The sequence below is a fragment of the Sphaerodactylus townsendi genome, linkage group LG01, assembly GCF_021028975.2.
Source record: "Sphaerodactylus townsendi isolate TG3544 linkage group LG01, MPM_Stown_v2.3, whole genome shotgun sequence".
Taxonomy (NCBI): domain Eukaryota; kingdom Metazoa; phylum Chordata; class Lepidosauria; order Squamata; family Sphaerodactylidae; genus Sphaerodactylus; species Sphaerodactylus townsendi.
Window position 1 is genome coordinate 71,401,665 of NC_059425.1, and position 27,674 is coordinate 71,429,338.

The following is a 27,674-nucleotide window of genomic DNA, read 5'->3' on the forward strand; positions in this document are numbered from 1 at the left end:
ATACACTAGCAAGAAATTCTAATATATATAAGTGGAAAGTAGAAAATGTTTAGTGATTAAAAATATCATGGAACAATCGATCAAAGTTCAGTCGTTTAGAAAATAAAGCAGCTACAAAAGGAGTCAGAATGAAGTAAATCCAACCAATAAACAGTTGTTTAGTCAAACTGTACCAAGACTTTATAAGGAAGAATCCCACAAAATGAGTCTATCTCTAAATTTAAAAGTATATTTATGATCTTTGTGATTTCAGAGATAAATATTTGGAAGGGCAAAACATAATAATATGATATCTAGTACTGATCACAGCACTACAGTATTTACTTGAAAGAAAAACAATCCTGAATGTAAGATGACCCCCTCTAAAAATTTTATGTGAATTTCCATGTGCATTTAAGGTAGTTCTCTCTCTCTCTCTCTCTCTTTAGATGGTATACCTGGGGCAGGGGGGGCAGGATGGGAAGGTGGAAAGAAACCTAGGCTTGCATTTGAGTAAATACTGTAATCCTAATTATGGGAACAGGAAAGTAGGCTTGAATATTATATTTGATATAAAAGAATCAGGGATCTATACAAACTGAAAATCAAGGAGTCTCTCAGTAGTAAAACTGGTCAGCAAGTTACAAAGCAGGGAAGATCTTATCATATCACTAAGGAATTTATAACATCCCAGTACAAGACTAAAGACATGAGATTCAACATGTCTTATAGACCTAAAGGAATCCTCAGCTAGATAAGAGGGACTAAGTTAATGAACACAGTTTAACATTTTAAACATTCTTACCTGGAATATCTGTAATCTATTGCTAGCTTCTTGAGGTGGTGTATTTGGAACCATAGGTCCTTCCTAAAATAGAAGTATGTAATTATGAATATAAGTTCTTTACAGTTGGTCTTACCCCTTAATCTCACATTCAATAAATTGACCATATGAGTTCTAGGGCAGAAGGTTTTAATTTATATATAAACATGCTGGAATGCATACATGCTAGAGTATATAAGTGCTATTGGAAAGATGCATTCGTTTGTTTCTGAAGAGGTTTTTTGAAGATATGTTGAATATGCCATTAGTTACAATTTATATTTATTCATGAGTTGTTTTGTCTCTCCTGGTAGTATTTAAGCTACATATATTCTACCTTATGTTGGGCCTAAAGGAGGAATGAACAGGAACCAATATAATCCCATTGTAACATTAAAATAATATGTGAACAGCGCTTTTTTCCATATATACTTCAGTTCCTTTGGAACCAGTGGTGTTACTTAAAAGTAAATATGTTTAAACTGAAGTCCTAATGAAAGATTAATTTTAAACACTGGAAAGTCCATTACAAATTGTCAACAAAACTGTCTTCATTTCTTAATCCCCCCCCCCCAAAAGTATCAATATACCATAATTTATAATGGCCCATTATTCATGGAACACTTATGTCAAACCTATTCTCTGAGCAGTGGGCTAGTATTGTGCTCTCCTTGCCTTTCTCTGTTTACACACAAGAATGCAGCCCACAGCCTGCAGTGCAATATGTCTGCTGAACTCTGCTGGGCCATTGCTTCTGCTGGTTCTCTTAACTCCACCCATCAACAGCCCTAAAGGCAAAGAGCTAATATTCTCTCCCCCACTTCCTTCCTCTCTACACACACATGCACACATTCTCTCTCTCTCTATGTATCTCTCTCTTTCTATGTATCCCTGCCACTGTCACAAGACAAGAGAGGCTTGTTTTAAAACAGAGCCTTGCCTGAAATAAAGTTGTAAAAGCCCTCACAGCCATTGGGAAGAGCAGAAGCAAAGCGGGGAAAGTCAAAAAGATGTCTGCTTGTACTGTTCCTTGCAAAAGCCCTCTCTGTTGTTTCTTTGTATTGAAAGATCGATCTCTTGATCTCTCAATATGTGCACTTTAGAGAAACAGGAAGGAGCCAGCAGTATGGAGAGGGAAGTCAGGGGGAAGGCTCCAGGGCACCTGGCAACTGAGGCTGTGCTGAGGCTGTTCTGGTGGAGGAGAGACTATACACAGACATTAAAGAGAGATGAGAAGGGGTTCTCCCCCCCCCCCCCACTATACATATGAGAGATCAATCTGACAATCTCTTAATCAGTGTACTTAGGGAAGCATGAGAGAGCCAACAGCATGAAGGGAGGGTGAGAGGAAGGCATGCAAAATGCTGCAAGGGAGTAGGAAAACTGGCCATGGGCAGAGGGAAGAGGTCCAGGGCAAAGATGTCCACTGGCAAATCTGTCCCACTCTGGTGGCGAAGCAAGATTTAAATCATGCTATCAGTGGTTTTGCTTGCTACAAAGAGAGTGGAAAGTGAAAGTGGGGCTCCAGAAAATGTATCCATACAAGAAATCTTGCTGTGGTGAACACTGGTCTCCACTATGCAGCAAAGACTTTGTGCATAATCAATCAATGATTAGTAACACTGGTGATAGTTTTTCATGCATATTAGAAGCATGTATATTTAGGAGAAGCATATTCAACATACAAGTTATTTGTTTTATTAAAGTAGTTAATTTATAAAGTCTGATGTATCTGGATGAAACTTGATACCTGTGACTCACAGAGGGCTGTGTGGAACATCAGGCATTCTTTAGCACACGGCAATCCTAAACAAGGCCTATTTTATTTAATGGGTATTACTGACCAGGAAAGTGTTTTTAGGTTTGAAGTCAAAGGGGAATAACTGATTTTCCCTTTTACAGCAGGGGCTCATGCCTCGTGAAGTAGTATGCTGGAGACACCTTGACCTCTGGTTTTCATGAGCACAAAAGAGCACAGAAAATACAAGAGACAGAAAGATCCCATGGGTGCAGCACATTGAGTCCAATCTCAAATGTTTCCTTAAACATTTTTCCCTAATTACATCACTAAAATTTTGAAAAATTCATTTTTTCCCATATAAAGTTTCTTCTTCATGTGGGTTGACAACACAGCTGCTTCTGATCACAGCTATACAGACTAGTTAGAATCACAAATGACTGAACTTTAACATTTCAAAACCACTTGCTTTTTCTGAATCTTTGTGCTACATTCAACATGATACAAAATTAGATAAGAATTGGTAGAACGTAGCATTTTCCAAAAGCCATAAATTACCATCTCATACGCTACTTCATAGGAGGATACATCCTCACGGAAAACCTCAACAGCATCCAATAGTTGAGCCTTGAACTTGGGCTGCACCAGAATTAACTCATCTTGAACACTAGACTGAAACAGAAGTAACCATTCAGGGTAAAACCAATAAAAAAATACCACATTTCAAATTCAAATTCTTTATTGCAGTCAAAGACCAGCACATAATAATACAAACTGAGAAGTGCACTTATATACAGTCGGTGACTGTATACTAAAAGGTCAACTCGCGAAAAAGCAAGTAGTAGATAAAATACATTTGATTATGACAAAAGATTAAAAAGTTAATATAACTACACTTGTAAAGTGCCTGTGCAGTCTTGCTAAAACCTATAGTGACATAACTAAAAAACTCCGGCCTCCGACCATATCTTCTAAAAAATCGCAATTTATTCAGTCTTTCCCTCCCTAAACTATTCAGTCGGCAGATGTCTCTTGTTGTATTTGCAAATTAAAGAACAAAAACGGGCCGTTGCCTGTGTAATTTTCTGGTCCCTACCTGTCAGTATGTAGGCCAGTGCATCTTTGTAGTTTAGGCCTATTAGACCTTGGCTCTCAGTGGCTGGGCTGAGGATTTCCTTTCGGGGCTTTTCAAAAGTGGGACATCTAAATAACATGTGTTCTAATGTATCTATTTCGCCTAGAGGGCAGGGGCAGAGCCTCTTTTCATAAGGGATTTTCTTGTATTTCCCCTCTAACAGCGAGGAGGGAAGAGAATTACATCTGGCCAATGAGAAAGCTCTTCTTGTGTTACTGTTTTCAAGGAAAAACAGATATGGTGCTGTAGTTACTTGCCATCTTAGGTGTTCCGGTGCAATGTACTTAGGTGTCTTTAGGAGATCTGTTTGTCTCTCAATATCAAAAATTCTCTGCTTGACCTGTATATGGGCCCTATCAGCTCCCATGGCTATTAGAGCTTGTATGGAGAGTCCCATCTGTTGTATGGTGGTTTGGACTTTCTTATGCCAGCTGGACTGAAAATTATCCTGAAGGACCAATGGGAGAAGGCCTTGTGGGTTATGAATGCAGCCAAGCCATTTTTTGATTGATGATAGGCTGATTAGAGCTTCAACTTTTAACATCCCGGTTTCAAGCCTAATCCATGAGTTGGAAACATTTTTTGGAACCTGAACTAATGATCTTAAAAACTTGGATTGCACTCTTTCTAATGGAGCAAAAGAGGAGGAGGAAGATCCTAGAAAGGATCCATAGATTAGTTGTAGCGTTGTTTTTGCTTTAAACAGTTTCAGGGCTGCTGGAACATAGGAACCTCCTCTTGCGTGATAGAATTTTAGGATACTATTTGCTGACCTCTCACTGACATTTGCCATTTGAGTATGATGGGCAAATTTGGAGCCCGAAGCCTGAAGGACCACCCCTAGATATTTGAAGCTGCGGACCTGTTCGATTTTGTTTCCTGCAAGCTGCCAATTTCTGTGTCTAGGGCGGTTTCCAAATGCAAGTATCTTAGTTTTTTGGAAGTTTATTACTAGATGTTCTTGCTGGCAGTAAAGTGTAAATTTGTTTAGAGCTCTTTTTAAGCCAACAGGGGTCCTCGAGAGGATGACTGCATCATCGGCATACAGCAGAGCTGAAATATGTTGATTTGCCAGCTTAGGGGGATGAAACGTAGGGTCGGTCAGATGTGAGACAAGGTCGTTTAGATAGAAGATGAATAGCTTTGGGGCAAGTAGACAGCCCTGTCTTACGCCCTTGAAAGTTCTTATTGGGTCAGTAAGAAAACCATTCCGGTTATATCTGACTCTTAGATTAGTGTTATTATGCAATAGTTGAATAAGGACTAGTAGTCTCCTATCTATAGTAGTGGCCTTCAATTTGTTCCAGAGACTTGCTCTATAGACAGAATCGAAGGCTGCTTTCAAATCTATAAAGGCAGCGTATAATGAAGTTGCGTTGCTGGAGGCATATTTTTCTATGAGATGTTGAATAACTAGGCAGTGATCTAACGTAGATCGCCCTTCTCGGAAACCCGCCTGCTCCGGGACTAAGACTGCTTCTTCGTCCAACCAATCAGATAATTTTTCTAGAAGATATTTGGCATATAGCTTACTAAAAACACTATAAAAGGAAGAGAAATTCCACTGACGGTATCAGAGTTATCAGACCAGCTACCACATTTCAATTTTGTCTATTGAAATGTTGAGCCAAATGTCCAGAAACTTATTTAGATGATTTTTCAAAAGCTGCCCTTTCAAAAGCATTCTAGAACAGCATTCTAGAATGAAATCTGTATCGATCACACAAGATTGGGAGTAAATCTGGTACGACAAAATGTTTGAAGGAAAAATCCATCTGACAGACCCTAGCACATAAAAGGAAGAGACATACATTCTAATGGCTTAAATTGTGATTGTTATTAACAGGATATGTCAAAATATAAAATAGGAGTATTCAATAATCTATCACAAGGCAAAGAACGTCTTTGAAAGCCATTATGATTGCAAAGCTAAGTAAATGAGCTACAACTATATCTAGCCTAATACCCTCAAAGGAATTCAAAAAATCAAGATTATTTATTTATTTTTAAAAATTATGCCACCTTTTCAAGAACGTGCCTCAGGTTGTGACATCACTTGTTGTTGGGTTGCATCTCCAGGCCCTCCCTGGCCCTCCCTGGTCACTCCCACCAACTCTCCAGAATCTGCACAGGCCTCAAATGAAGGGAGGACGACTCAATGCATCTCTCTTCTGGTACCTCAAGTTCCCTAGTTCTAGGAACAAGCAGCCAGTGGCATCCTCCTCAGCTCTTTTCCTGCCTCCTTCCTTTTAGGGCTAGTCTCGTTCCTTCCCCCTCCAACCAGGATCTCTGGGATGGGAGAAAGCCTGTCCATTCTTGGTTCTACTGCCTGGCTTCTCTGTCACTCTTGAGTTCCTTCCCATCCCCTTTGAGGCCTGCCATGGCTCTGGCCTCCTGAGCTTTACCCAGTGCTGAGGCCTGGCCAGCCTCTTCCTGCCTCCTGCCCCCTTCATGGCTTCTGCTTGTGCGGGTTGGTGACTCTGTGCTCCAACCTCCTCCCAGTCACTGCTGACAGGACACGTGAGTGTTAGGCCATTAGTCCACAGCAACCAAGGATGTAGAGGGCTCTCAGGGTGGGCAGCAGCTTTCCCTTGGTGAGAAAGGGGGTGGTGGGGACCAGCTTCATAACCCTTCGAAGGTTCAGACTATCTGCAGGGAGAGATGGGCAAGTCCCAAGCCACAGGTCTAGCCCCTCAAGCTGGGCACAGCAACCATCTCAGGACAGAGGTGATTTACAAAATTTAAAAAATTAAAAAGCTTGAATTAAAATCCAGCATTAAAACCCACTCCAACATAAAACCATAGCTATAATAACAGAACCATGGCAGATCCATGGGAGCAACAGTGGCGTAGTGGCTAAGAGCAGGTGCACTCTGATCTGGAGGAACCAGGTTTGATTCCCAGCTCTGCCACTTGAGTTGTGGAGGCTTATCTGGGGAATTCAGATTAGCCTGTGCACTCCCACACATGCCAGCTGGGTGACCTTGGGCTAGTCACAGCTTTTCGGAGCTCTCTCAGCCCCACCCACCTCGCAGGGTGTTTGTTGTGAGAGGGGAAGGGAAGGAGATTGTAAGCCCCTTTGAGTCTCCTATAGGAGAGAAAGGGGGATATAAATCCAAACTTTTCTTCTTCTTAAAGTAACAGTTTCCAGAATGAAATTGTATCAAAAATCAGCCTCTTAAATAAATGTCTAGATAAAGAGAAATATTTTGGCTTAGTTTCTAAATGAAAGCAACAAAGGTACCAGGCTCAAGGGGAAGAGCATTCCGTAAGTGTGGTGCCACTACTAAAAAAGGCTGCTGTACCTTTTAAGGCAGAAGCAAGAGAACAGGACTTGTAAGATCTTAACTGGCAGCCTAAAAATATAATTTTTCTTGGAAGATAGGTTAGTTCAGTGATGGCGAACTTACGGCACGGGTGCCAGAGGTGGCACTCGGAGCCCTCTCTGTGGGCACGCACGCACAGAGTTTGTCATGTGGGGGGCAGAAAATCACACACCCCCACACACATCTAGGCTGGCCTTGGCCACTGAGCATGATGTGCGTGTACTACGGTGAGCAGGGAGGACTTGGCTGGCTGGCCTGGTGCCTGTGCTCTGGGTGGCTGCTGCCTGGGGGGGGGGGCGCAGAGGAGGCAGAGATGCTAGAGAGGCACAGAGCAGTGCGTGCGGGACTTGATGGAGGCTAGATCAGGCTGGACCCTGCTCAAGCGGGTGGGGCGGAGGAAGAGGGAGCCAACCGGTTTTTTCTAAACTAAAACCTCAGCATTCAGGTTAAATTGCCGGGTTGGCACTTTGTGATAAATAAGTGGGGTTTGGGTTGCAGTTTGGGCACCCGATCTCAAAAAGATTCGCCATCACTGGGTTAGTTTATCCACCTCAGTCTCAGCTGATAGTCATTATTTTTAACAACTTCCAGAAATATTATATAAAAGTCTACTTTCATATTCTTACTGCTTTGCTTTGTAACTTGTTAAAAGAGTACCGCAGTGTATCAACTCCTTCTGATTCCTCCTTTGTCACTTCAACTTCAAATCTATTTAAAATTGTATAGGCTTCCTAGGCAAAACAAAACAGGTAAGTCATATCATTCATATTTTAAGAAGAGTTCAATATCCAGAACCAGGACTCATGGTGGGAGGGGGAAACAACCTTACTTCAATAGGCCCCAAGGTCATATCCATTTCTATTTCCTTGTCACGTATGTTAGCTAGAGCTTCCATAGCAAATCTGACATCATCCAAATCTCGAATAGGCCGAGATAGCTTTTTCAAATATTCTGTCATGAAGGATATCATGTCTTGCATTTTCTTTTTGTATTCTTCATTTAGATAGCGACACAGTAACATTTTCCATGCTTTGGCTTCAATTGAGAGAGCCAGTTTCATTGGCCCTATTAAAATTATAGTTTCTAGGTTACTCACATATACAAAGCAGCTGACCTATATATACCATTCATTCAAAGACATTATGCAAAGTCCTTTATTATGACACAGCAATGAAAATCAGGAAAATTATCACATTTACAAAGCTATCCTATGCAGAGTTACTCCAGTTTAAGCTCACTGAAATGAATGAGTTTAGACTGGAGTAACTCTGTTTAGGATTGCATTGCTTGATTTGGATCTAAAAATTATGCAACTAGTTTTACATATCCAGAGGCTTTTGTAGTGCCTATGAATTGCAAACTACAGCCCTTTCAGGAGCTGTCTTCCTTTTGGAAGAAGGGGTCATACATCCTGTATCCATGAGGCCAGGAATATTAATCTGCACAGGATAACACAGAACCCAGAACCTAATGCAGGACTTAAGGAATGTTTCCAGTGCAGTTTGTGATTCCATTCATGTGTGTGTGCAATTCAAGAAAATAAGTTTTTTTAAAAAAATCTAGATGTGCATGCCTACATCACCTTTGTGGATCTTGGCTACAGTGAACAAAATAATTAAATTAGATTGATTCCTAAATCAAGTATATTCTGCAACTAACAGCCTTCCACTACTTTAAAGTACTTTGCTACTTCCAAAGCACTTTTCAGGAGCACCTAAAACAATCTCCCTTGTTATTTGTTTATTCAGATTTGTATTCCACCCTTTCCTGGCAATCAGGGCTCAGAGTGGTTAACAACATCTGAGATAAAACTACGTTGCTTTGTTATACAGAGCAGGATGAACACACCACAGGTAAACTGCATCTGGCCTGATTTAAAACAAAACCATTCCACTTACTTTCCCCCCACCCCCATACTGAACACTGTCCTAGATTAGGGACAAATTCCTACATCAAATTCATGGAATGGTAATGACTTGCGCTAACTGAGGAATTTGGGTTTATAGTTTCACTCTGTCTTTTGCTATAAATGTCTGTTTGTGTGTGCATGTGAATAAGTAATTTAAACATCTCAGCTTTCCTGTTGGGACAAGAATTTATATTTTGTTTGGAAGTTTAGTAGATACAGCCAAGATAACTGCACTTCTTTTGCACTGGGCCCTCATTCCTGACAGTCTGTGTCCCCTCAAAAGGCCTGTATGTGAGACTGGGCTCAGGATATTGAACTCAGTTAAATTTGCTAGGTTGGAGCAGTTGAGATCTAGTGGCCCTGAAGGACCAAACTAAACTGTCTGACCCAGCCAAAGCCATTGAGTTGCCTGAGGAGTTGGATATGAGTGTGAGGGCGTCAGAAAACAAGGCAGACAGCTGCTGCTCATTGCTGAGAAGTCCAGAGGAATTATCAATGGGGCTGTGGAGATTCCAGCAGTGCTCCAAGCCACTGAGACTGCCAACAGAGACCCTGTTTAGAGACCCAGTTTAGTTATACTATTGTGCTCTAGGGCTAAGTGGGAATTTGTCAGGGATTTTAGTGGTAATTAGTGAGTAAACTAAGTGGATACAAACTGATACTATTTAGAGAGGAGTGTAGGACTACAGTACTTGGTGATGTTGATTATGCTAATCCTCTGTGATAAATTTTTCATGAACTGGTGTTTTTGTAATTTGTTGACCTCCTGGGGATCTGATGGGAACCCAAAGTAGTGAATTGGCTATAAGCAGCAAGGCTTTTGCAAGCTTTTTTTGTCATTCAACTAGGACCTGCCAGCCACAATTGAGACAGTAAATGAATTAGAGGCCCCTTGGCAATCTTCTGGACTTTATGGGACCATGTCAGCCTACTCATCCAGACCAATGTTGAAAGAGTGCTGTAAAATCTACTACTTGTTCTCTTGATCCATGCCCCTTGTGGCTGGTGAAGGCCGACCGTGCAGTGTTGCAAAAACCCCTGTTGGAGATTGTCAACCAATCCCTACAGCAGGAAGTGTTCCCAGGGAGGCTGAAGAAGGCAATAGAATGCCCAGTCTTAAAGAAGCCGTCTTTAGCTCCGATGGATCTGGCTGACTACCACGCTGTTTTGAACTTATAATTTCTGGGAAGAGTAGCTGAGACGATGCTTGCAGACAGCTGCAGGTATTTCTGAGGATGCATCTGTGTTAGATCTCTTCCAGTCCAGCTTCTGCCCTAGCCATGGGACAGAGACCGTGTTAGTCACCATCACAGATGAGCTCTGGTTAAAGCTAGATCAAGGCGGGTCAGCGCTGTTGGTGTTATTAGACTTCATGCAACTTCTGACATAGTCGATCATGACTTTTTGCCCACTGTTTTGCTGAGGCTGGGATAGAGAATACAGCTTTAAAGTGGCTGGCCTCATGTCTTCAGAACTGGAGACAGCCAGTATCACTCAGGGGAGAGAGGTCTCAGCGGCATCCGTTTATCTGCAGTGCTGCAGGGTGCTCTTCTTTCCTCAGAGTTGTTTAATATCTACATGTGGCCCCTGGCTCAGTTGGTTCAGAGCTTTGGGCTGGGTTGACACTCAGCTTGATCTGTTGATGTAGGGATGGTCAGTTGCTGTCCCAGAGGTACTGGCATAGTGTGTAGAGGCCATGGCTGGCTGGTTGAAAAAGAGTAGGCTGAGGTTAAATCCAATTGAAGACAGAGATCCTATGGCTGGGTCAAGGAGTGGGTGCAGTGGAGGCCCTTCAATTGCCACAGTTTGATGAAGTGACTTTACAACCTGCCACATCTGTCAACAGCTTGGGTGTAATTCTGAAGTCCTTTCTATCTATGGAGGTCCAGGTTACATGCATGGTGAAGTGGCCTTTTACCATCTTCAGCAGGCCAGGTAGTTGCCCCCATACCTCTCTTATTCCGACTTCATTACAGTGATCCATGCAACAGTCATGTCCAGGCTAGACTACTGCAACTCACTCTATGTGGGCCTGCCCTTTAGGCTGATGTGGAAACTAAAGCTGGTGTGGAAACTGATGTAGAAACTAAAGCTGATGTGGAAACTAAAGCTGGTTCAACATACAGATGGAAAGCTCCTCACTGGTGCTAGAGTGAGGGAGCATATCACTCCTATCCTCTGCTGGCTGCACTGGTTGCCAGTTGAATTCTGGATTAGGTTCAAGGTATTAGTTTTGACTTTTAAGACTCTGAGCGATCTGGGGCCCTCGTATCTCAGGGACCGCCTTTTCCTATATTTCCCACGGAGAACTTTATGCTCTTCCGATGGAAATCTACTGGTGGTCCCTGGCACTAATGATGTTAGGTTGGCCTCAAACAGAGTAAGGATTTCTCAGCCCTGAGTCCAGCCTGGTGGAACTCTCTTGTCAGTAGACACCAGGACCCTGTGGGACCTTAATCAGTTCTGCAGGGCCTGCAGCAAGACAGAGATGTTCCACCAGGCCTGTGGCTGAGGCTACCTATTAGTCCATCTAATTCCATCAGCTTCTCAACTACTATCCATGGTTATCATGGACATAAACTGTGAATATTGTGTATAGGGATATAGAACATCAGTCCTCCTCCCTTCTCGTATGATTATTTTTTTGGCATATACCATCTTTAGATATTATTGTCTTAATATTACTTGCTTTAATACCTATTTAATTGTTTGATTTTATATGCTGTACGCTGCTCTGAGCCTAGATGTAGTTGGGGAGGGGGACGTAGGATATAAATTTAAATAAATAAATAAACTCTTCCTTGAAAAGAAGAAAATTCAACTTAAATATTATGGGCACGCAGTTAATAAAATGTGGTTATTGCTAGCATATGTCATTTAAGATGTAGTTCAAAATTAATTCCCACTAATGCCAAATGTTTGATTCCATGATAGCATGGCATTTCCACATTTGGCTGCCCTTATTCTGTTCTCCTTTCACCTCCGCCCAATTCCAATTTCAGGTGGACAGACCAAATATGGATTATGGACTCTCAACAGCAAAACAAATCACATACGTTAAACTTTAAATATCAGTTTCGATTGGTGCATCTTGCACTGTAATACATATAAGGAAAATGATCTCATACCTGTATTCAGTTCAATGGGGCCAACAGAAATGGTAGGTTTTAATTCTTCTATTTCTTGTTCAAAGGTTGCATAATGAAGAATTTCTGCTCTTATCTCAGTCAGAGAGGGATTACTGTTCAGAAATTGCTGTGCGTGGATAAAATAAACCTTTGATATTCTTTTATTCTGTTGAAATGATCTTCAATTTGATATTATTACTTAAAATACTATGCATAGATTTTGCTCCATGCGTAAACCAGATACAACAGGCCTAAAAATAATACATTTCCACTACTGCTCCATCGGCCTGTGCTGTTCTATAATCTTCTTTTACTGTTGCTTTCTACTGTAGCCAAACTAAGTCCTATAGCAGTGAGGAGGGTGAGAGAATGGTCTTTCTCCCAGAATGCTGCCTTGGCAAACCTTGCATAATAGTGCCCTGAAAGGAGTGTGTTTTCAGAAAATCCATATTGGGACTGTGTCTGGCAAGAGTGCCCCAAGGGCTTCCCTCCCCCCACCACCCACAACTTCATGCCTGGCCCATACTCAGGAAACAGCATTTGAACATGGAAAACAGCACACTTTGGATGAAGCCAGTTCTCTTTTGTCTATATTTGTTAAACCTTTCCTGTGACTCATCCCCTTGTGACCATCTTATATTGTAATGGTCATTAAGGGTTGTTACCTGTATTGTTCAACAGCAGGCAAAACCCATTAAGATAATGGGTCAGCCATCAGCTCAATGGTCTAACACTCAAGACCATTACCTCACTTTGGAATAGCAGGAAAAATCCTTTCTGAAAAGGATTTCATTTGCCCAAGACATGCTTTTCCCTATAAAAGTATGTCTCAGCCCCCAGTCAGTTGTTCAATATTATCATGCCACCATGCCAGAGCCCCTTGGGGATGGGGCGGTATAAAAGTTTAAATAAATAAATAAATAAATAAATAAATAAATAAATAAATAAATAAATAAATAAATAAATAATATTGTTCCAGAGCCTAGCCATCAGGTCTCTGCTTCCTGGACATTCACAAGACTGGTAATATAATCTTCCTGACAACAACAATTGTGAGTAACGTAAGGAATGGAAAGCAAAAAAATGCGTCACACACTTAAACGGAGGTTGCACTTAGCCAATATAATATGTAAAATTATTTCTTTTCAACAGATTTTAGTATAAAAGTTCAATATCCAGTTCAAAACGTGGATATAATTTATGAATCAACGTGGATATAATTTATGAACTGGATATTGAACTTTGGTTTCTACATAAAAATTTGAAATATATTTATTGGGTGTAAATAGAACCCAATTCTTAGTTGGTTAAACCATGGATATGGTCTTCTTATTTTTGAATGTTATATATTCATACCTTATGAATTGTTATACTAAAATCTGTTGAAAAGAAATCATTTTACATATTATATTGGCTAAGTACAACCTCCGTTTAAGTGTGTGATGCGTTTTTTGCTTTCCATCCAATATAATCTTCCTGGACATCCACAAGACTGGTAATATAATCTTTGATATCCCATCCCTTATCTCTATATCCAAAACCTGTTTTTCACCTCTAAATTATATCCTAGGAACCCTTGAATGCATGTGTTTTTCCCCCAGTAACTGAGTGATTGTGAGTGAGAATTTATTTTATTTCATTTGTTATTTTCCCAATAAAATCCTAGAAAAAGAAATCTATTTTCTCTGCTGGTTTCTTATGGTGAGCTGAAGCCCGTATACATAGGCAATATGTATTGATCGCTATATATAGTGATCAAGTTACCCAACGCTCCTCAAGCGACTCTAAGCGATCCTGTGCTCTGTAGCTAATTTCCCCAACCAAAAAGGGTCATTGCATCCCACCATTTTGTGTAACACAATACACAAGTAGCTTATCCCAGGAATCTATCACAGCTGTTGAATGCCAAGATTCACATTGTGAATAGCTCTACATATCCATTTCCATCCTGCATGTGCTTTTTCTTCAGGCTTAAGGCAGGTACAGGAACTTCAGTGCTATCATGATCTTGGTGCAAATGAATGTATGATGTTGCCTTATACTAAGTCAAACCAATGTCAATATTGTCTACTCAGATTGATAGGGTGTCCAGGATCTCAGACTGAAACCTTTCATAACATCTGCTACCTGCTCCTTTTCATTGGAGATGCCAGGGATTGAACCTGGGACCTTCTGTATCTCAAAAAGATCTTCCACCATGAACATGTTCCTTTGACTAAAAAAGATACAGCAGCACAAACAGGACAGAACAGGGAAAAGCTGTATGTCGGTCCAATTACAGCACTTCCTGGGTGACATGTGGAATAAAACCTCTTACTGTAGAAAATGTTCAATTTTACAGTTACTAGTACTTTGGTATCTAAATTCACCTAATTGTATTTCTGAAAGAAGAACTTTGCTGACTAAAACCAGAATAATGTACAATAATATCTTCTTTTAACTACAGAACACAGAGTACTGGTATGTCTATACCAATGGGGTTAACTACAGAATCACAGGACTGTTTCAGGTGAAGAAAATGGTACAGGGAAATCCCCCTCCTGTAAGGCTGGACAAACTCAATCAAAGTCAACTTTAGCAAAGAAACTAACTTTAATGATTTTTGTTGCCCTAACTACAGGGTGCTGGAACTGAGGCGGTTCCCCGTGTGGTGAGAACTCCGAGAAACGAAACTCAGTTCTGACCATGGAGGGACGAGACCTAGTCCTGACACCTCCCTCTGCCATAGTCCCAGTTAAAACTGGACTTCTTCATAACTACAATAAAAATGCTTGGGAGGCCGAAACACAGAACTTCAAGTACTGAGTTTTCTTCAAATATCCCAAGAATTAACTTTTGAACCATAAACCATGTTGCATAAAATCCACTTTTGCAAAAATGGCTACAAAAACTCATAGCTTAACTCACCTGAATTTTAGCATCTCTGTCTTCTGTCCACAGAGCTTTATATTTTTGAAAGTCTAATAGGGCTTCACTGGCTGCTTTACGTACAGAGTTTACAGATGACGAAAGAAGCACAACTAATTTGGAAATATCTTTATGTTCTGCAACACCTGGATAAAAATTTCTCAACTTCCTTGCTGGAAATGTTTCTTCCACTGTTTCTGAAAAATAAAGAATTTTCACCGTAAATTCTGTAGTCTCTCCCCACACTCTACCCCTCAATATATGAGGGAAGAGCAGCAGCATCTACAAAAATCTGTACTTCCTCCCAAAAAAGCATTCCCCCAGGCTAATTATAGTTTTAAAGTACAGTTCTGAAATTTAGAAGCAATGCCATTTCATAAAGAAAAAAAAACAATGCAAGGAATTCTCACTTTCATCTTTTTTGGTTGCTTTTCCTCCTGAATGGGTAGGTGATAAAGGTGCATTGCCCTCCAGTGCTGTGTTAGATTTCCGCATGTGTTGCTGTCCCCAGTGTGCTACACCACGGCTTACATCCAGGGTCAACTGTATCATACGATTGATGGACTGCTGGATATCATCTAAACTTGGCACCATTATCTATACAAGATACAAAAGTATGTTTCAGGAAATACAATAAAACTTTCTTAAACCTGAACTGGAAGTAGCTACCAGCCCACTTGCTCAAAACATTACATGAGTGGCTTACTCCTTCGAGCAGAGTAATATCAGACACTGAAGACTAGACAGGAACATAAAGACCATTTATGCACTTGTGGTCTGCCCTGCAGTGAGTATATTCCCTTTGGATCAGATACTTGGTTATGCATGTTTTTCCCCCTCCTGAACTCACCACATTACAGATCAGAGAAGTCCCATTTTTTTTGAAACCTGGCAAAACATAAATCCCATCCCATAAGAACATAAGAACAAGCCAGCTGGATCAGACCAAAGTCCATCTAGTCCAGCTCTCTGCTACTCGCAGTGGCCCACCAGGTGCCTTTGGGAGCTCACATGTAGGATGTGAATGCAATGGCCTTCTGTGGCTGTTGCTCCCGATCACCTGGTCTGTTAAGGCATTTGCAATCTCAGATCAAAGAGGATCAAGATTGGTAGCCATAAATCGACTTCTCCTCCATAAATCTGTCCAAGCCCCTTTTAAAGCTATCCAGGTTAGTGGCCATCACCACCTCCTGTGGCAGCATATTCCAAACACCAATCACACGTTGCGTGAAGAAGTGTTTCCTTTTATTAGTCCTAATTCTTCCCCCCAGCATTTTCAATGAATGCCCCCTGGTTCTAGTATTGTGAGAAAGAGAGAAACCTTTGAAGGGAAAGCAAAGAGAATTAGCATGTGTTTTGCTTTTTTTCAGGTTGCCTTACTTCTCCTGGCTTTCCTTGCCCGCAAAACAGCAGTTCCTCCCCATTCAAATGGAACAAAGAAAGTGGAGAGCAGGCAAAAGATTGGATTGGCTCAGCAGTATTCACTTTGCAGTGGGAGAAACCCATTGTAACATAAAACTGCAGGAAAAACTCACTGTGAAGCACAGAGTCACAAGGTAAACATTGCATGCATGAATGGCCTAACTTGCAGTTGCTCAAAGAGCTGTGAAAGAGGAAAAACAACTTCCTATGCCATTCCATTACACAACTCACATTTTTGTATGTAAGCTTGCCAGTGAGTGTTAGAAGCCATTGATATTCTAATTCCTTCTTGGGTGACCACATGAGAGAATATGTGCTGCTGTACCTCCCCACACCAGCTCTACACTTTAAAAACAATACTGGGATGGGGAAAGTGATGCTTGGGATCCTCTCAAGAGGTCCTGGACTTTTCAAGTTGCCTATGGAGCATGACAGGGGCCCTCTGTAGTGGCTTCTACATTACAAAGATGGCATACGGAGGGGACCTACAACTTTACTTATTACCTTCAATAAAAGCAGTGCTACAATATTTCACTCATAAGAACATAAGAAAGATTTTTAATGCTCAATTGTACACTCCAAAGATTTTTGAATCAGTAGTTCTCTTCATAGTGACAACAAATCATAAATCCTGTTTAATTAATGAAAGGGTATCTTCTGGATTGCCCATTGCGATACAAATCATGTACTTGATTCAAGGACCCACTCTGATTTTTACAGAAATAAAAATCTGCAGAAACTCTGGAGGTGATCTATACAACCAGGGGTTACTCTAGGTGAGTACAGAAGGTGGAACTAGATGTTACAAGAAATCCCCTTGCCTCTCAAGCAAAAGCCAATTAAATTGAAACGAGGTGGGGAAACACCTAGGGTGAAGGCATCAACTCATGCATTATTACTTCTAGGCCTAGAAGTTATTTCTTTATAGATAGAAGGGGAGAAGGAGATGCTGGCTACTTTTCCAGGTAACAGCCACATATCTTTTGCAATGTTGAGTTCTGATTGGTAGGAACCACACCCCTATTGGTCCAAACTGCAATTAAGTCACTAACTTATGAATTCTTTTCTATAAAAGATGTATATTCTACTCTTTAAACTCACACAGGTTCAAATACTGATTAATGTTGGTTAAGATGACAATGCCCTCAAAATTCATCAAAATATTATACTCTAAACATCAATATAACTATGGAACAATGGGAGAGACTTTGTACTAAAGAAATAAAATTTACAGAAGATTGGTATAAAAGGTTTTCAGATGGCACTTAACACCTAAAGATATAGCTAAAGTAGATAAAAGTTTTAAGGCAGAAATGTCAAAATACTGATGCTACTTTTTATCATATGTGAATGTGTCCAAACTCCAAAAAATATCAAATTATGATTCTTGGCAAGATGCAAAACATATTGAAATAAAGGTTTATGTTAGATCCTAAATGTATGTTATTAAATATCTTGCCAAATAATGTACTAGAAGTGTATAATGAATTGTTTAAATATATGGTGACAGCAGCTAGAATCGTATTTGCAACTAGATGGAAAGCAGGCCATCACCCAGACCTTCTGGAATGGATTAACAAGCTAACAGAATACTCAACAATGGCAAAGCTGATATCTTTGGTGTACAGTAGACCCTCCAAAGAGTATGAAAGAAGATAGAAAGTCTTTTTGGATTATACTCATTAATGGACAATTATATAAACTAATGACTTGTATAATTAGAGATTATAAGGACTTATATGGATAAACAATTGAGCCTGTATTTTAATTTCTTGAGCCTTAAAAATTATGATTGGAATTTAAGGTGTTATAAAATCTGATAATAACAGATGGTTGCTGTTTGATTTTAATTTCATGTACACACACATGTGTATATGTGTATATGTATGTGTGTGTGTGTGTGTGTATATATATATATGTATATGTGTGTGTGTGTATATATATATATATCCCCAAACAAACAACGAAAAGCAATAACGCAGCAGAAGAATTAGCTAATTGCACATGGCATCTGCAAATATTTGATACAAAACTTACTTTTTATCATGATTCTAAACTGTCTCTCTCTCTCTCTGCTGTTCTCACATTGGTGGTTGGGAACTATCATACAGGAATGGGAGAGTAAACATACTTTGTGGTTGCCTTCAGCTTCTTCAAGTAATTGCCAAAACACCTGGGCTCCAAATTTGTTTCTGTATTACCAATGTTTACATAACACATTTCCTACCTTTGGTATGTACATGACATTTCCAGCCATTTTTGATTATTAAAGTCATGATCCATAGGAGCCAGAGTATAGTTCAGCCAGTTACATACTCATTTTTACAAATGTAAGTCAGTTTCAGCAAACAGTGTGTGTGTGTGCTTGCTTTTTGAATACTTTGAGAAATACATTTCAGACAGGTAACAGATCAGTATATAAACCCATAAAATACTCTTGAAAACAATCTCCACAGGCAGGACAGCTTGTCTCAATGTACAGTTGAACATTAAACTGGGTAAAACCATTTCTCTTTACCAGCCAGTTAAGAAGGTTAGGATGAGAGAAGTGACTGGCCCAAGATCATTCAGAAAACTTCATGTTGGAATAGAATCCTGATTACATGGATCCAGAGGCGTAGCGCCAACGAGGCGGGGCGGGGTGCAGTGCCCCAGGTGGAGCCACGGAGGAGGCGGAGCCAGGCCAAGGAGGGGGCATTTCGGGGGTGTTCTGGGGTGGGGCGGGTGGCACTGCAGCAGGGGTGCAGGGCGCACACACGCCCCGGGCAGCGTTTCCCCTCGCTCTGCCTCTGCATGGATCCTAATCTGACATTCTAACTCCTACACCACACTGCCTTGTAGATCAGTCTTCTTAGTTTTTAATTTCTGCTGCAATGCTACTGCTGTTCTGGGTCTTTGTCAGCTTTATGTTTCTGTAAACCTACTGCACCAGAAATAACAAAAAAAAATCTAAAGCAACTTAAAGACAAACCAAATCATTGCAACAGGAACGGTGGTAAAAGGCAAGAGTATAACCATAATCACAGTGGATATTTTTATTTTACATCCCTGCATGTAGTTCTTCATTCTGAAGAAATGTTCAGATAATGGTTTTTACCTTCTTAATTTTATAAATCACTTACCACATTTGGAATAGCTAAATGCACTTCAGCTTTTAGAAATGAAACGACATCTTCATGCTTAATAGCAACCTGAGGCAAATAAGTTGGCCGTCCAAATGTGCTAGAGCTGCAATGTAGAAGGTTATGTGATAAATATGTCACTATAAAATGTGTTAAACTAAAATGAAAATGTGACATGACCTGGCATTTTAATTCCCTTGTACTCTCAGAGAATAACAGCAATAGGACCTAGAGCCTCCATTGCATTGGAATGTTGCTTGGTGTTCAGTCAGAACCACAACAGGCACTGATGGAAAGACATATTTTGATCTCTTTTCCCCAATAAAGTGGCCTTGCATGGAGTAACAGCCTTCTGGTGAAGAGAAATAGATTGACTATGGTGGAATTTGAGAGAATTGAGACTAGACATTGTTTTCACTTTGGATTCTCAGCTTGGTTCTTCTTCCCATAATCCTTTGTAACTTTACAGATGTGAGCTAAAAGTAGACTCTGTCCTGGAGTTAGCTTCTGGGTTAAGATTACTGTGTACATTCCAGGATCAAGTGTACCATCAAGTCTAATAGTAATAGATTGGCTCCAAGTACTAATAATATCAAGAATTATCCTTGACGGTGATCTGATAGGGGCCAGACAACCTCTGAGGTAAAGCAGGGACATAATTCTTGTATGGCATGGGTATCCCCCATTTGCCCTCTTTGCCCTGAATAGTCTGGATAATGAACAGTCACATTTTTGATTGACCTGCAGTTTTTGCGCCCCCCATAAGGGGGCGCCCTGGGCAACTGCCCACTTTGCCCAATGGGAGGAACGCCTCTGCTCTCCTGTAGGAGACTCAAAGGGGCTTACAATCTCCTTGCCCTTTCCCCCTCACAACAAACACCATGTGAGGTGGGTGGGTCTGAGAGAGCTCCAAAAAGCTGTGACTAGCCCAAGGTCACCCAGCTGGTGTGTGTGGGAGTGCACAGGCTAATCTGAATTCCCCAGATAAGCCTCCACAGCTCAGGCGGCAGAGCGGGGAATCAAACCCAGTTCAGATTAGAATGCACTGCTCTTAACCACAACGCCACTGCTGCTCCTAGTGCCATTCCCAGAATTTCTGTAACTAATGTAACTGGCTAATGAAGAACATATCCACATGATACAGAAATCTTGTGAAAGCTGAGTAGGTCTGGGATTGATTATTCCTGGAGAGGACCTCTCTTGAGATGCCCTGTATAAGCTGCCTTTTGTTCCATGAATGCTGGAATATAAAAGTGCTAAATAAGTATACCTTGCAACAAACATTCTTCTTTTAAGAGCATCCAAAGACAATCGAGTGGCTTTCTGCAGGCTATCCAACAGCTGATGACTAAAATATGCAATGACTTCTTTGCATTCCTGCAATTAAAAGAAAGATCATCAAATCGATATCATTTCAGCATATCAAACTAGTGAGGAAAAAGTTATAGCTAATGTTATGATACAGCACATTAGCCTATCCAATACTGCCTCTGAATTCTTTTTAAGGCTTGAAACTAAAGAGCAGGTTCTTCATTTACAACTGAGTATACCATCAGGGGAGGACTCCCCTCCTTCACAAGCTGCTGGGTGCCTCCTACTTTTCCCCCCTGGGCAATTCCTCTGGCTGGCTGGTCTCCATAAATCAGGATGACAGGAGGGCAGGCAGAGGTGAGCCGGGCCCTCCTTCCTGGCAGGCCCTGAAACAGAAGACCCATCTTCTTCTCGCTGCCCTGCGGGCCCTAGGCGCTTTTTCCACCCGCCCTGGTTGAGCTCTGCCCACCATGACTTCTGCTGGCTGGAGCTTGGGTGGGATGGCCTTGGAGGAGATGGTGGGTGCAGCCAGTCATCCAGCTCGCTTGTGCGGGCGGAGGGGATCTCCGGAATCTCTTGCTGCTCAGGATCTGTTTTGGCAAGAGAGCCCCATGATACCAGCCATTGCCTGCTCTGCCCCCGAGCTCTGCTTTGTTACCCAAAAGAGTGTGTGTGAGCACAACAAAGGCTGCCTTTCATTGAATCACAACACAAGGATTCTCTCCCCCACACGCACACATACATCTTGGGATTTAACTGGGGACCAGTATGCGATCTGCCTCTAACCACTGGGTTGTGCTGCCTGGCTGCATCTGCTCCCTGACCAGCAATTGAAACCCTCCCCTGTAATATTTCATGTCAGACTGCTATGGAGCAGAGGCAGTGACAAAGTGGGTTTTTATCAGCTGTTTCTTCATCCCATTTCCTAGTGTCAGTCTGCGCATGCTCACACAGACATGGATCCAACAGGAAAAATTTAAAAAAAATTCCAGCCCAGCAGCAGCCAATCAGGATAGCCCCTGAGCAGAACGCACGTTCGACAGCTTCACAGTGGAGAATCCTGCATGGCTGCTGCCTGAGGATCATTTGGGGGGCACAAGCTGCAGTGGGCACACTGAAACTGTGCTCAAAAGGTCCTGGTTTGTCCCAAAACGTTTTGACTGTGCTTCCATTTTTGAAGTGGGGAATCGACCTAGAACAAACAACAGCGGTTCTAGAAGGCAGGATGCCACCAAACTGATAAAAATAGGTGGGCAAGAAGACAGTTAAACCTGTCACCTTCTCATACTCTCCACCCACTCCCAGCTGTTTTTCCACAAGAAGTTTTAAAAAAGGTGATTGAGGGTGTGGCGTTCCCCCTGCCCCTCCTGCAGCCCGGGCTGGCAAACCGTCCCTCCGTCCCTAACCGAGGTGATGTGCCCCTCGTCAGTGGCCCCGGTCTTTGGGGCCTTCACTGCCAGCTGCCGAAACCACAGGGTGGCCGCCAAGGGAGGAGGTAGAAGGGTCCTCCTCCCGCTCGCCTGCGGCTTGCCTACACAAGGCTGGGGTCGACAGCCCCTCGAGCGCAGAGCCAACTAACCCCTTGAGCAGCCTCCCTTCCCTCCTTCACTCCCTTTCGCGCCTCTGTGTCTCCTCCGCTCTCACTCTCTCTTCTCGCCCCAACTTCTCTGTTCTCTCGCCTCCTTTCCTTCTCCCTCTCTCCCTCTCTCAGCCTTTGTCCCACGCCTGTCTCCTCTGCTCTCGGCCCCCGCAACTCCCTCCCTCAACCCGTTGCGACCAGCCGCGCTCTCCCGTCTCCCTCTCCCTTAAATAGTTTCCCCCTGTGATTGGGGCTGTTCCCGGCCTCGTTTTCGGCCCGGCTGCCGGCCGCCGGCTGCCTCTCCAGCCGCAGCTGCGTTGCGGTCCCGCCGGCCGTTGCCGGCTCAACCAGCCGCAGCTGCGGCGAACTGGGGCCGCCTCCCGCCCGGCCTGCCTCCTCGCCGGCGCTCTCCTCGACGGGCCGGCCGCTGCCGGGTCCCGCCGCCGGCCTCCCGCCGGCCCCGCCTCCCGGCTGGGCGAGTCCGGGGCAAGCCGTCGCGGCAGTCGCGGTGACCCCCAGACAGAGGGGAAATGTGTGTGTGTGAAAAGTTCAGCTACCTCTGCTCAGCTTTAAAACTCCATTCTCAACTTCCTTTCTACCTGTTAGGCACAGCCCATCATCTCAATCTTCTGGCATATATCATTATACCCTAATAACGGGGACAGTCCTTGGCTTGTTTCAAAGGTGGAAGCAATTTAAAGAAACATCTCTATACCTGGTGTCACAGTTGCCAACTGGCCTGGTAAAACAAAAGTCATCTCCCTTTAACAGAGGCTTAATGTGTGTAAAATGGGTCATTGCAGCTTTTCATGGCATGAAGTTAAATACAACATCACTTCAATAAGACACCATTAAGCTTTACTAAAGGAAAAGGACATTTTTCTGGAGATCATTTGTGAACCAACCTTTGTGTGATAAGTAGATTTTGATGTTTTTTAATTCCATCAGATACCTGCAAAATCCATTCTATTTGTAGTTATTTACATTGTTGGTCCTCAGTGCTGTGGAGCCTATGGACACTTTTAAAATTTTGAGATGAAGAAGTGAGTCCCACCAAAAAATGGCTGCCATGGAATGCTGGGACCAATCATAAAGCACTGGGAAGTTCCAAGCAAAGCATTCTTCTATGAAGAAGGCAGTTGTCTTCAATAGATTCTCCCTCAAAACACAAACACTGTTTTTGACTGAGAAATTTAAAAGCAGCATCTCATATGCCACTAAATGAGGACTAGCTCTTTCATTTGGGGTACCCTATTGGGTAGTATTATTTTCATGATTCTTAACCTGCCTTTGGAAAAAAGATTTCCAACATAGTAAAGACCAAAGGTGTCAGAGGTGTCTAAAGGACAAAAGGAATGTGTGCCCACTATGGAAATGGATTTTTTTCTGTTTTCACTTTTCTTAAAAATTATTTTCTATCTCCATAATTACTTTGCAGAAATCAAAAATGCGTTAATATTATGCAAAACAATGAAAAAGGAAAGCTAGAAATAATATTGAGAGAAAAGCTGGCAATTGATGGGTCAGCAGACTTTTGATTAGTCACTGCAGCATCACAGCATTTATTCTGTTCCACTTTTCTCCCACTGTGGGATACAGAGATAACAGTGTCTGCTTTAGACTGTAAGGCGAAAAAAACCAGGGTCAGAGATCAGGGTTAGTAATTGAAAATGCTTACACTGCAAGTATAGCAGCAAACATCTGGTGTTTATGAAGGCCGGAATAGATAAGCTTTCAGCAGTCAACAGACTCTGTGTTCATTGTCTATTTCGACCAATTATTTGTCTTGTTAGAAAATATTGCCATATATGGAGCAACCAATCAGAATGAGCCTCAACCTTCTGGGTTGTAGGAAGATGTATAAGAAGAAGTGTCTTTGTTCACTCTCTCAAGACACATACATAAAGCTTCCATGTTACTTCAAGAGACCAACTGTGTTTGGACAGCCTTTTGTTTGTTCTACACCACCAAGCTGGTCCCAAGGTGACGTGAAACAAATGCTTGTAAAACTGGGAGTATGGTTGGAAAGCATATTATACAATAACTCTAATGAAGCTAAGTGGTCAGCACCTCAATAGGAGACATTATGGGAACTCCATGTATAATGCCTTGAGTTTATGATAAGAGAATACGTAAAAGCTGATTAACATTTCAGAACTGCCCCTATGATTTGTGAACCAACTTTAAATTACAGTAGAAGTTTTGCTAACCAGCATCCAGGCTTAACAAAGCTTTTATTATCCAGTAGTGCTTAGTACCCAGCAGACACAATGGAACCCAGCTGGGACACATCATGTGCCCACCACTCACCCTGTAACTGCCTGCTACACCTCCATCTGCTCTCTTGCAATAGTGGGTGGAAGAGGGGCAGGGAGTCCTCAGTTGGCTCTCAACCATAATCATTGCTCACTTGGCAGTAGCCCAACTAGGCAGCTCCTATGGCTTAGAAGTGCTCCCTGCTCCTCCTCAGCCTACTTATGTGCAAGAGCAAGCAGCAAGGAACACTTCTTGGCCAGCTCTCAATTACAGGTGACTCCTCCTCCTCCTCCTCCTCCTGCCGAACTGCTGCCCCAAGCAGAGAAGTACTGAACAGTAACCTTCCTCCACCTTCTCTCAGCAGTCATGCAAGCCCAAGAGAAGACAGAGCCTGGAGTCTGTTTCTCCACCATCTGGTCTTGCTTGAGAGCAGGCCGCATTGGAGTAGCTGCTCTCCAGCATGTCGAACAAGACAGCTTTTACTGTATTCTTAAAAGGTATTTTTGTTAATTTTCAATTATTGATGCTAAAATGTGTGTGTGTGTGCGTATGTGTGTGTGTATAAAACTGATTTGCAATGAAATACCTTTTTAAACTCATCTTCCTTCTCACTGTCCTCAGCATCTTCATTGGAAACAATCGAAATTCCAGAAGACTCTAGCTCTGCTGCTTCACTTCCAAATGCTACATGCTTCCCTTCTGCTGTAAATTAAAATTTAACTGATTTCATTCAATTTATAGTATTCTAAAGAAGGCAAAAGCTGAAACTACAAATATGGCATACAAGGATTGTACAGCCTACTATGGCCCTGTCTCTGGTTATCATTCACATACTTGATTGAACATCATGTTCCAGTAGAGGCCAACACACATGTAGGCCCTGTGTTCCCCATCAAACTGAGGTATGGAAATAATGTAGACTAAGCCTGTGTGCATGGAAAGGTTGCATCAAACACAGGCTGGCTCCATGTATATTGGGAACACCACAGTGGGTAGGCTCCATGTATATAACTAGAACATTGGTGCAGGCGTTATATTAGCTATTTACGCTCTACATCTTACCTCTAGTCACCTTACATTTCTGAATGTACCCTCACGTTACATTTGGGTTCTAATCTTTAAAAGCACACCCCAAGATACTGGTTAGAATTCGTCTGTTGTTTTTTGGGCAGGGTGACCAGAGCCCCTAATTCTTTCACTCCACAATTTTTGTTCTTCAAATCCAAGATATGTATAAATCTTAGGTTTGTTTTTCTTAATCAAGTATTGGGCTCCCAACCCTGCCCCCATGCCAAACTGTTTTTGACTGAGAAATTTAAAAGCAGTCTGTGATGTGGCAGGCAATGTGTGAGAGAGCTGTTCAGGAAAAAATATCAAGCTACTCCTAGCTGTATTGTGTAGCAAAAAAAAAATCATGCCTCTCTGTTAATTATGTCAGAGCTGAAGCTATAACTGTAGGAGTAATTAACATTCTGGTGCTGCTATATAAAACAGATGGATTGAGTCAGAAGTACAGAGAGGGAACAATGGAGAGAAGGGCCTACAGCAAGAAGGCCAGAGAGTCAGAAGACTATCCCTACACATAGCAATATTATAGCTCTGATTTTAAGTTAGATATTGAAGCCCCAGGGTATGATGGAGATTCTTGCCAAATGATTCTCTCCAATTACCAATTCCCCTTGGGCCAGAATAAAAATGTGTGGAAAAGGAATGCAGTGGAAGAGTCTGCTTTGATTTACACTACAACATTGTCCCTTGGGATTTATCAACAATGCCCACAGGGACATATTTCTTGAATCACTATATGTTGGTAGAAGTCAAAACATTTTTTTAACTCCATGGGGATAATCTTAAGGAAGAGTGGAAGACAAAACAATAACTGAAGGAGAGAAAATTCTGAAATGTCATGCAAAACAAGGTTAGCTTATGCTTTGGTGGTTTGGGGTAAGTGATGTATTGACACTTGTCCTATAGAACCTCAAGCTACAGTTGGCTACAGAATGGTTGTTTGCCTATAAGAGACAGGTTCATGATTGCTGGAAAAAAATACTTGATGTTCACTTGCTGAAGAAAACACAAGCTTTGAACTTTTATAGATTTTCAAGCTTGTAGTCACAGAAACAAAAATCTATAAATAATAATGCTTTGTTATAGTATGTGTTCATCCTAACGATTAAAATTATTGTATCATACAATAAAAAGGGAGAAATGAAATGTGGGCACATAGCATTGTAAATAAAACAAGCTGAATGAAATGCTTTCCATAGAGTAGGAACCAGAATTAATATATTTTTGCTTTTAGGGAGGAGCCCATCACCCCGCTATGAATTTTTGAATGGATTTTGAACAAGTCCTTTAATTTTGTATTAATCACCTACAGTTTAAAATAAATGAATCATTAAATTGACCCATTCTAGCTCTTCTTGTAGCCCTAAAAACTAATTATACCAATACAACAGAAAACTAATAGAGAAGATGGAACTCTTCTATAAATATGAGAAGAAATGTGTCTTGCTCACACACGTATACCTTGTGCTGGAATTTTTTTGACAGGCAGCTTTTTAACACGCTTGACTTCATAAATTTGCTCAAATATAGATATCAGCTCATGTACAGCATCTTCTATGTGTCGGCTTTTGTTGTTTAATATTTCAGCCCATTCTTTGGTATATGTCTGTGTATGATATACAGGAAGGTACTTTAGAATGTTTATTATGCACATGTAGTAAAGGGAAAATAGACACATTTGAGCAAAAAAAATTTGCTACTACAATATTACAATTAAAAACTTATTTTCAAATGTATTTAAGATTTATAAATATCTAGATTAGTGGCTTTGGATACTGGAGTACTATAACTGTGATATATATATATAACAGTTATATATATATATGTGATATATATATATATATATATATATATATATATATATATATATATATATATATATATATATATATATATATATATATATATATATATATATATATATATATATATATATATATATATCCCCTTTGAGTTTGGAATAGCATTTGT

General features: G+C 41.4%; 1 protein-coding gene across 1 annotated transcript in view; it reads right to left on the reverse strand.

Moving 5' to 3' along the window:
• DNAH8 (dynein axonemal heavy chain 8) overlaps window positions 1-27,674 on the reverse strand; it is a 195,288-nt gene that overhangs the window by 127,913 nt on the left and 39,701 nt on the right. The window contains 11 exon segments of the mRNA XM_048505004.1: window positions 785-847; window positions 3,099-3,212; window positions 7,628-7,732; window positions 7,831-8,066; window positions 12,039-12,165; window positions 14,946-15,142; window positions 15,356-15,542; window positions 19,490-19,589; window positions 20,760-20,866; window positions 25,222-25,331; window positions 27,165-27,309. Coding sequence (XP_048360961.1) covers window positions 785-847; window positions 3,099-3,212; window positions 7,628-7,732; window positions 7,831-8,066; window positions 12,039-12,165; window positions 14,946-15,142; window positions 15,356-15,542; window positions 19,490-19,589; window positions 20,760-20,866; window positions 25,222-25,331; window positions 27,165-27,309 — 1,491 coding nt within the window.